This window comes from Pezoporus occidentalis, unplaced genomic scaffold (genome assembly GCF_034315485.1).
Source record: "Pezoporus occidentalis ecotype Australia unplaced genomic scaffold, CSIRO_AGI_Poc_V1 ctg16, whole genome shotgun sequence".
NCBI classification, from domain to species: Eukaryota; Metazoa; Chordata; class Aves; order Psittaciformes; family Psittacidae; genus Pezoporus; species Pezoporus occidentalis.
Window position 1 is genome coordinate 8,059,752 of NW_026913425.1, and position 10,649 is coordinate 8,070,400.

Genomic DNA, 10,649 nt, shown 5'->3' on the forward strand with positions numbered 1-10,649 from the left:
TTTATTCTATCAGACTGACAAGTGACTAGATTACAGTTATTCATAGAGACTGAGCAGTTTTCTTTTAATTAGATGGAGGGAGGATTGTTTATCTGACAATGGCATCAAATAATAAGACTGTGAACTGTCCTTTTTCGGTTATCATGGTACCGGTGCTGTATACGTGAAAGGTACAGTACTGTGATAACTGAAGAATGGTGGTGCCATCACATGAGAGCTAGAAATTGCCTAACTGCTATTCTCAACCCCTGATACCTTGGAAACAACATTCACCACATTTTGAGGGTAAGACAGGGAAGCCTCCAATTGCACAGGGGTGAAGTAATCCCCTGTAAAGTAAGTATCCACGTGAAAGGCTTACAAAGAGTAGATTTCAGTGAAGTGTAAGTGCGCAGTTAAGCATGTGTCTAGGTGTGGGGTTTTGTGTTTTTTTTTTTCCTGCCTTTATTGTTTGTTTGATGCTATGAAAATCGTGCAAGGGCACTAGTTTATTTTGTAAGCGGGCTGATTTCAAATGGATTGGTTGTCACTTCTTCCAAGGCAGGAGTGTGCAGCAGGGATGAATGACAGTAGCTGACATTGTGAAGCATCATGTGTCACATGGGATCATAAAATCTGTGATTCTGTGATAATCTGTGACTCACCAGTTTTGTGAAGATCTGTTCAGAGATCACACAGCTCATTCTGCAGCATGCCTGTGAAAAGCTGCTCATAAAGGACTAGGAAATGTGACTTCTGTGCAACTTGCTGCGTGTGCAGGCTTTTCAAGTAAATTGCAGTACTGTCATGCCTCATTTCATTGTCCCTTCTTTTCTCTCTTGGGGCTGTGACATCTCTCCATGTAACACCTTCACCCAGCAGAATCTAAAGCTCTTTATAAGCCATGTAAGCCCCTAAATTGGCTTCTAGATGAATGGCTTCATCTAGATCAGATTGCCCAGAACCATCCAGCCTGCCCTTGCATGTCTCCAGCCTCTCTGGGCAATCTGTTCAGTATTTTACCACCGTCACTGTGAAGGGTTATTGTGTGTTAGACCTCTTGCCTCACGCTCCGGATTTCACAGAAGCGCGTACCTGTCTGTCCAGCTGAGCTTAAATATCAAATGCAGGGTGCTGGGAGCATTGCCACCTCACAGTCTGGCAGCACCGCGTGCGGGTGAGCTGACATGAGCCATGAGAGCAACCGGGAAAGCCTGAGCGCCATGGCCCATGGTTTCATGAGGGTTTAGGGTCTTCAAGGGGAGGGAACAGGAACAGCGCCTGAGGCGGGGGCTGCCGTGGGCAAGGCGCCTATGCTGCTTCTGGCTCCAGCTCGGGCGCCATCCGTGCCGGGGGTGCCGGTCCTGCTACTACCCAGCCCCGGCCTCCCTTCTCCCCCTCCCTCCCTCCCTCCTCCTCCCGCCCTCCTTCTTTCCCTTCTTCCTCTTCTCCCCTCCTCCTCCCTCCCCTCTCTTCTCCGCCTTCCCCCCCCCCCCCCCACTCCCCCCTTCTTTTCCTCCTCCTCCTTTACTCTTCCCCCCCCTTTCCTCTCTTCCTCATCCCTCTCCTCCTTCTCCCCCGCCTCCTTTCCCCTTCCCCTCTCCTCCTCTGTCCTCCCCTCCCCCGGTTCCACGCGCCGGGCCGGGACCGGGACCGGGACTGGGACTGGGGCCGCGGCTTGCACGCAGCGCCCCTTGGCGGCCCGCGTGTACCACCGCAGGCCGCCCTCGGCAGCTGCGCGTCAGGCCGAGCTCCCCCTACTCCTTCTTCGGGCGTGTTCGGCCCCGGCGGGGCGCTGTGGGGCCGTGCCGGAGCCGCCGGCGCTGCCAGCTGAGCCCTGCGCTGCTCTCGGGGTAGTCGAACAAGGAGTCATCACTGGTGCACGGAGCTGTTAGTCGGTCGCTCTGCCCTGACAGAGAGCTAAGATGTGTGAGGTGGTTGTGTACCAGCAGGCTTCTGGGAAATAACCGCACCTGGGTAAACAGATTGTTTACCCTTTTCAGGTTATTGGTAATACAGTGGGGGTTTATTTGAAAGCAGTGGCCCTGAGGAAGACTTGCAGTGTGGCTCATGTAGCTCTCCATGGGTCTAAGGAAAAGTGTTCAATTCTGCTGTGTTCATGCCTGAGCATACGGTTCTAAATTCCCAGCAAAATAAAACTTCTGTATACTCCCTCAGTTCTCCAGTCCATACATGCATGATTGGTGGAGGTTCCACTCCTGTTTGAAGTGCAAGCCTTCCCACACACTACCCATATCAGCCTCTAGCTAACACAAACCTTCATTCTGCTGTGCTCTGTCACATACGCCTGACTTCCTCTGGTTTTGTCCTGTTTCAGGGCTCTTGCCACTGTGCTTCTAGTTCTGCAAGACAGCTGGCCTCGTGGGGCTCCCAGATTTCCCTCTGGCATTCCCAGGCAGCCTTGCCTTCGCTCGCACCCCTGTGAGCCTTTCGTGTGTACCACGGAGCTGTGGCAAAGCCCTATTGCTTTTTCTCACTCTGCTTTTACTCAAAATGGAGAAGAAGTAAAGAAGCACAGTAGTCCATGTATGTGCAAAGAGAGGTATGGACTGAACTGAGCCCACCAACAGGCTGCAGAGCTTGCTGATCAGCATCTCTCAGCCTCCAGCTCCACACTGCCTCTGGCATTTACACAGTTTATTCTGTGCCCGCCTTGCAGCTCAGCACACCACTCCTGCTGTTTTGGGCTGGGTTGCTTTCTTGTCACCCTGCCAGAGCTCTGGGAGGGGACCCAGCTAAGGAGGAGGCTAGTACAGAGCTTGTTGCCTGTCAGATTCACTGAAGTTTTTGTGCTAGCATATGCCCATTTGCCTATTATGGCAGCAACCATAAACCTTGCATTTGGGGAGGCATGGAAGAAAAGGTGCTTTTTGGTTTTCTTTCAACTGTTAATTCATTTGAGAAATGAGAGAGTTGGTGTCTGTGCTGAAGCCAGATATCAGCCTGGGATGGTAGAGACAGAAAGGTGTATGTAGCATGGGTAGCCATGTGCCTGCATTCACCCTGCAGAGGTATTCAGCTGGCTGCCCCCAGAGATAACTCTCAGGTCTTGCTAAGAACAGGCCCCTGAAGGTAACAGGAACCTCTTTGCTGAGTCCTGCCGTTTCCCTCCTTACCCCATGCACATACTCAAGCGCAGGAGCAGCAGCATGCCCAAATGAAGTGCATAAGGCAATTCTTGTTCCTGCAGCTTTGTTGTTTACAGTTTCTGTGAACAGGAGCTGCCAGGAAGCTTTCAGAGGCCTCATGATGTTGCAGTGGGGACAGTCCTATACCTTGACTTCCAGCTTCCCATTTTGTGGGCACTTTTCATTGCTTTGGTGTAATGATGTGTGATTATGCTCTCAGCCTGCAGAGCAGAGGCTTTTTACAGACTGCCAGCCAAACAAATGTGTGGGTTGAATTCCCTTTCTTTAAAGGTTAAACTTAACCTAAGAAGGGCACATACCAATTGCTGGAGGAGACTAAACCTTAGTTCAAGACTGCAGGCATGCTTGTGGCCATGACTGGAAGAGACCAGACTTCTGTCACGAGCAATTACCAATTTTATATTTGTAGGTTTTTGGTGTAATTGCTTGTTCCCTGTTTTGGGGAAGACAGTAGGAAAGTTTTCTTGGCTGTTTTTGTTCCTTTTTTTTTTAATATTTTTCAGTAGCTTTTCCTCTCACTCACCCTCCAGTGAGTGTGTGTTTAGGAGCAAGTGCTGTGTCTGTTTAGTCTCTCTGTGCTTATTCTAAAGTGATGAAAAGAAAATGACTTTTTTTTTTTTCCTCCTGAAAACGAGGGGAGAAAACAGGAAGAATTCTGAGTGAGAATGTGATTCTAATGTAATGTTTAACTAAGAAGTGGATATGTTAGTAATACAAATCAAAGACATGCTGTAGGAATTGATGTCTCTCTTCTTATAGTGTGCACGTATGGCCAGCCTTTTAACTATCCCTCTTCTGTTTTTTGAACGGGGTGGAGGGGGGATTTGCACAGGTTGCTATTAAGTTCATATGGCCCTGATGGGAAGTCAGCATCATTAGTAAGTGATCTTGCCTGGCTACATGTTTTCTTTCTTCCACACCATTTTGTCTTGCTGTGCTACCAGGCATTTCTTCTCTCTGCTTATACAGAATGCAGTGGTTTCAGCAGGGGTCACTAGCCACTTCTGTAGCACAAGTGAGAACAATGTTTGGAGCCTGTAGGCTTGTTTCTCTGTACTAAGCAACATTTTCTGTTCTGTTCATTGCACTCAGTGCTGTCATCAGTGTTGGTATGTATTGGTAATGGGTTTTCTGTTTTGTTTCTTAAACTCTGTTGTTTTCTCTCCCTCAGAATTGAATTTCTGCGACACTTGAGAAGCTTCTTCCAGATCATGTTTAAAATTGAAACAAAGTCCCCTGAGGAAGAGTACGTGGGTGGGGAGAAAGTCTTAATGACATGTGTTGGCATTGGATTTTCCAACCTTAGCAAAACTATAAGATAAGAAACATCTGCAGACTTGGTGAAATGGGGTGACAGAAAACGCTGTGAAGATCTAATAAAGCCTGCCCTTCCTTGTGCTTATCCTGGCACAGGGAAGCTAGTGGTGATTCCAGTGCAGAGGTACCCAAGCTTGCTGCATGTAAACAGTGAAGCTGACTTTAGACTATTTAGACTTGTGCTGTTTATATATGCAATGCCAGTATTCTGTGCTAAATGGAATGGCTGGCTAGAGTCTCAGCTAGCTTGGGACTCTTGCACTGTATTCCAGTGAATGGGACGTAAGTGCCTGTAATGCCCCGTGCCCTCAAGCCGTAATGCAGGGGTGTTCTAGTTCTGTGTATCTACAGACTTCGCTCTTAGCTTTTTCTGAAAGGTTTAGATAAAGAGGGAAAGATCGACCAAAACAAGCTTTGCAGTGCAAAACAAATGATCACAACAGAAACAATAGATTCTTGAGGTAATTGCAAAGACAGTATTGTCATGGAAATAAAAGTAAAGGTCTGACAGTAACATTTGTTTATACATTGCATATGTATAGAATTTGTCAAATACTTCACCCCTGCTTTCATTGAGTGAATTATGTCCCTACCTGTGGCAGGGTGGTAGGGTTGGAACTAGATGATCTTTAAGGTCCTTTCAACCCAAACCATTCTGTGATAAATTACAGTTTCACAGGAAGAAAAAAAAACAACCCTGTCTTTTAGTTTTCCTTCCTGTTAGAATTCTGCAGAAGAGATCACAGCCTATACTGACTTGCTAAGTTGGTATAGGTTGTGCCTTCACTGCATCCTCTGCAAAGATAGGCATGGGAGGAGAAACCTTGAAGCTGTTTGTCTTGCTGTATATATTCTTTTTAGGTTTGTTTGTCATGCCACACATTGCAGTTCATAACTAGTTGTGAAAGGCAGTAAAACAAGCTGGAGGCTCTGAGGGAGAGAAACACATTCAGTTGTGCCATCACATTTTGTGCAGCTGCTCTGTTATGAAACAGTGTATTGGATTGACAGGTGCAAAAAGTTTCTACCAGGATTATAAATATTTACCCAAGAAAGACTTCTGGTAGATTCTAGGCAAACCTGCTGAATTTAATGCTGAACTCCTGACACGAGAGAAATTTATACTTGACTTTGAACTACACTCAGTGTGTCTGGGGTAAAATAAAGCCATGTCAAAACCTCGTATATGTATGTAATAGAGCAAATACTGGCGACTGTCTTATAACGGTCTTGCAAACTTTTATCTGATGCCACTGTAAAGTGGGGATTACCTCTGTAATATGAAAAATGTATACTGGACCCAAAAGGACCTTGACAAAAAGTTAGGTATTTGATTAGTGTTTTATTAACTATTGCAGGCTGTGTGAGTCATTTTTGTACTGTACTTTGTTCTTATTGCAATCTGTCTAAGAATGTTTTGGAAAATAAAGTATTTTTTTCCTAAGTAAGGTTTTATTCCCCTTTAAAACAAAACAAACAGCAGCAAAACAAAACCACAACCACCAAACCTCAAGGCCTTTTCTCCAGCACTATACGATGGAACTTCAAAAGATAAGTGACTATTTTGAATTGATACATCAAAAGAATAGCGTTGGGAGTTGCCGGGGGGGAGGAAGGGAGAGGGTGAGGCCCTTGCAATTTTCTATCTTTCCAAAATTTCATTTGCAGCTAAGGAAACTGTAAATAAAACAGTAGATTGAAATAAGAGTGAACAGTAGAGTGAAACAGAAGTATTTTGGGGGTCTTTGTTTGTTTGTTTTGAATTTTAAGCTACATTAGGAAAAAGTACTGTGGTCAAGAACAGTTTACCTTGATCCCCTCTGTCACTTCTGCAATGAAAAAATGTAGAAACTCTCCAAATTTAAATTACCCTAATTACAAGGAGCCACTGATCCAAAAGGTGAAATGTTCAATCTGACATGAACAGCCACTAGAATAAAGATATTAAATTTACACTAATTAAAGATACAAGATTGTGGCATAGGTCAGATTTCAAAAATTGGCAAGTAAACTAAATAAAAATTTGAAAGTATTGGCAAAACTACAAAAATCAAAAGCTTTATTATTTTTATACTTTTAAGGCTTTTAGCTTTGAAGCTGTGGCAGCTTTTCCAAATGTCCCAGTTTCACCAAACGTAGAAACGGCAGTGTGTTGCCCAGGTAGCAGATTCTTTAGCAATAGAGTAAGTAGGTCATAAAATTACCTGTGTTTAACTAAACCTCAGTGTTAAAGCTGCACTGCTAACTCATAGCCCTGCTGCAAATTGTATAGCTCTACAGCACAATGCTTGCTGCAACTCATTCTGAGTTGTGGCTTTACAGAGAAAAAGATACATATATGAAAGAAATCCATTTTCTCAGAACAGCCAATCTGCAGAAACAGGAACAATTCCAGAGGAGATTTTAGGTAAGAGCTTTCTTAAAATTGTTAGCTCTTCACATTCTGGGAACAGTACTTACTAGGAGGAAATCCTACAGATAAAAGTTGTTTGTTTATTGGCAGAACAGCAGTTAACATCCGTTTCAGTGGAGTGGTCCCACAGACAGCAAAATAATTCAGTTTTAGAGCTGGACAGAGGAAATTAATTTCTGGTGAGGACAATTCATACTCTTTCTAGCCACAGACTTTATGGTAAAGATGCTAGTTACTAGGAGATGCATCTTTCACATCAATCCATAATGGCAGATTTAATACTCACATGAGTTGAATTTGAACTGATTAGCTGTACTTTAATCATACTGTATTCTTTGAGCTATCCATCTGCAATTTAGTTAATCCTTTGGGTGAACAACTGATAATACCCTTCTGCTGTGATTGAAAACTCTTCTGCTTGCAGAAAAACTTTAAGGCTGGACCATAAGGTGGTACAAGTGAGGGATGGGACTAAGTAACAAAAGTATTTTATAATATGCATGTTAATTGCAATGATTTTAACATACTGGGAGAGGTTGAAGAACACACAGAAAAATGGTTGGGGCTGGGGGAGAACTAATCAGAACACCTCACTAAATGGTGAATATCTTTAAACTTGCCTAACTGGAAAGGCTGCTGCAGTGGTGATTTGTAAAGTATTTGCCAAGTGTGCCTTTAGCATGCACCCTCTTCCACTTCTGAAATATCTACTGTCAAACTCTTTTCAGTATCTAAGCTGTGATGGTAACTTGACTGCACCTTCTGTGGTTATGTCAGAAAATTCATGTTAACTTGCTGTAGGACATGTTCTGGAGTAGTAGAGATTATTGCTTCAGTCCAAGCCAGTGCAGTTTACTGAAGGTGCATGAATAGAAGCCAGTGCAATAACTGTCTGGAGAAGCACACAGGAGGTAAGTTACCAAGGCCAAAACAGTAAGTGAGTGACTTTGTCAATATTTTCAAAATGGTGATTATGTTACTGCCAGAGCATAGATACTCTCTCTTCTCTTTTCCTTATCCACAGGTAATACTATGAGTCAAATGGATTTTGTTTCAAGCCACTGAGCCATAATTCTGCTGTTTTGCAGGCTCTGACATTCACTTCCCCATTTTTCAATTACACTCTTGAGACAGCAGCCAGAGGAAAAGTACCAGCTTTCAGGAGGCATAATTTTGCCTATGAATTTCTTTCTCTTTGTTTTTTGTGACACTGTATAGCCATCTCCATGCTTCTATTTTGTATGTCTGATGAAAGTACTATTTAGTCCTAGGGAATACCAAGTGAGACAAGCAACTGTGTGATGGTAACTCTAAAAGCAAAAAGGTGAAAGGGACATATTTTACAGTTACTGCTTAGCTCTTGGTAAGATCTGTCTTAGAATATCATTCTTGGGGGATTATGTACAGTTTTCATTGTGTATGATCTAGAAGCAGCACTGACAAGGTCTGAAATACACCTGCTGCCTGTTGTCAGTGGTAGGGGTAAAAAGAGAAAAGTCCTGCAGGGAAGAGAGTGTGGGGATTGAACTCTGAGGTGACAGCATTGTATATGTAATGACAGCAAGTCATGCACTGCATCACAGCATCACAGTGTCCAACTAGCACTTGTGCTAGATAAAGTTGTGACACTTACAGGGCAGATTTGTTACTATGATTTGTAGTGTATCTGCAGCAGTAGATGCTAGGTTCAGGTGCTAATCTCTCTTCTGGACCAGTAAGATTATTATGTATACACACAAAAAAGAGCATACAGGCCTATATTCCCTGTGTACTACAGGATATAGAAACAACTGCGTTTGTGGATGTAGCAATGAGGAGATTCATGGAGAAAATAGCATTGATTCTTATCATTGTTTATTATTAATGGACCTGTTCAAGTGAGTCCAGAGGAGGCCATGAAGATGACTGAAGGGCTGGAGAACCTCTCCTGTGAAGACAGGCTTGGGAGAGTTGGGCTTGTTCAGCCTGGAGAAGGCTCCAAGGAGACCTTAAAGCAGCCTTCCAGTACCTAAAGGAGCCTACAAGAAATCTGGAGAAGGACTTTTTACAAGGGTATGTAGTGATGGGACAAGGGGGAATGGCTTTAAACTGAAAGAGGGGACATTTAGATTAGGCATTAGAAAAAAGAAGTCTTCCTTGTGAGGGTGGTGAGGCACTGGCACAGGTTGCCCAGAGAAGCTGTCGCTGCTCCATCCCTGCCCATCCCTGGCCAAGTTGGACAGGGTTTTGAGCAACCTGGTCTGTAGAAGATATCCATGGCACTGGGTTGGAACTAGATGACCTTTGAGGTCCCTTCCAACCCAAACATAATTCCATTACATGATTGATTTATAAACTGGTATTGATCAGGATATAGCCACAAGAAAACAACGGCCAAAAGCAACTCCTTACTTCAGGGTGAATGGTGACTGGGAGGCCCCAAAAGTGAAGCAGCCAGGAGCCTGCCACTAGTGGCAATCCCTCTGCACATCTGGGTGGGGGTGTGCGTGGATCACCCCAGGACTAGATGGGTGTCTGTACAAGTGTCCTCATGCTGTATGTCTGCTAGACTGTCTACCATCACCCCATTCTCCCCTGTATCAGTTTGGCCACAATTCTTTGGCAGCCTCCACTGTGCTGTTCATATAGTGAACACTAGTAGTCCTTTAACAGTGAGCCAAGGGTGAAGATCTGTTGGAGGCTGTGTGAAGTACCTGGTGCTTAACTGTGGGTGAGCCAGTAGGATTAAGGGCTTGATTCGAGTGATCATCACTACATGTTAGTGATGTATTCCATTATACAAAATCTGATAGGCACAGCAGGCTGCATCAAAAGTCACACTGTTTAAGAACGAATGTTTTTCTTATCTTCTAATCTGCAACCATTCTGCTCCTTGACAGTTACTTATGCCTTTTGCAATCAAACACTCTCCATGGGTAAGAAAAAAGTTTCTTTAGCCAGTGGTGAATGTAGATACATTCTGCAAGATAAGACCCTGGTTCTAAATGGTCATCCCTCAGCACTGTCAGGGCAGACGATTTTCTTCTGTGTGTCTGGAAATGTAGTTTTGATTAGGTATAAAATACCATGCATCTCTAAGCTGGGTCTAGGTCACAACATGCATGAGTTTTGGTTTTTCATTTGTTTTAACATCACCAAAGGGGTGTGGGGGAGTGGAAACCAAAACAAACTTATGGCTTGTTTGTATGTCAGTGTTCAGAAGGTGCCTGATTGAGTAAGGCTTCCTGAGAGATTTCTTTAACTATGTGTATTTATAAACACATCTACAGATTTTTCATTCTGAGCACTGAATGTAAAAATCTACTTCATGTCTCAAGAGTATTATCCACTATTTTCACCTTTGCCTTTGTGACTCAAATAATGTATAATATACTTCCAAAGAAAATATCCACAACAAATCCAAGTTAAGTAAGTCAACCTAGCATATGTTATTCCTGTTGCTTTTTGAAATGTGTCAGTTTGTTAATAAAAAAATACTGTTTCTCATCCTTCACTATCAATGTCAGTAGCAAGTGTCCCCTTGAAACAGCGTCAAGATCTTGTTCTAGTCTTTTCTAAGTAATGACACATGGATTCAAAAGGAAGAAGAGCTGATCTGAAAAGATCTGTCCTTTTTCATGGTATGTAGAACATAATTAGCCATCTTAGAAGAACAGGCTATTACCGGACACACAGGCTCCTTAACAGCTTCTTACTCAACAAGAGGGTGATGGGGCAGGGCAGGCTAATTTAAAGTCACACCATCTGGGACAGGCCTTGTCACAAGAAGA

General features: G+C 43.7%; 1 protein-coding gene across 2 annotated transcripts in view; it reads left to right on the top strand.

Annotated features, from left to right (window-relative positions):
- The window catches only part of RCL1 (RNA terminal phosphate cyclase like 1), a 29,980-nt gene extending 24,070 nt beyond the window's left edge, over positions 1 to 5,910 (top strand). The window contains exon 9 of one of the 2 annotated variants that reach the window (XM_062612553.1): positions 541 to 787. In XM_062612553.1, coding sequence (XP_062468537.1) covers positions 541 to 577 — 37 coding nt within the window. In that variant the 3' untranslated portion in view covers positions 578 to 787. Of the gene's footprint in view, positions 1 to 540; positions 788 to 4,320 lie in introns of those variants that run through there. The other variant, XM_062612552.1, reaches the window with a different exon arrangement.
- Positions 5,911 to 10,649: the final 4,739 nt, after the last annotated feature.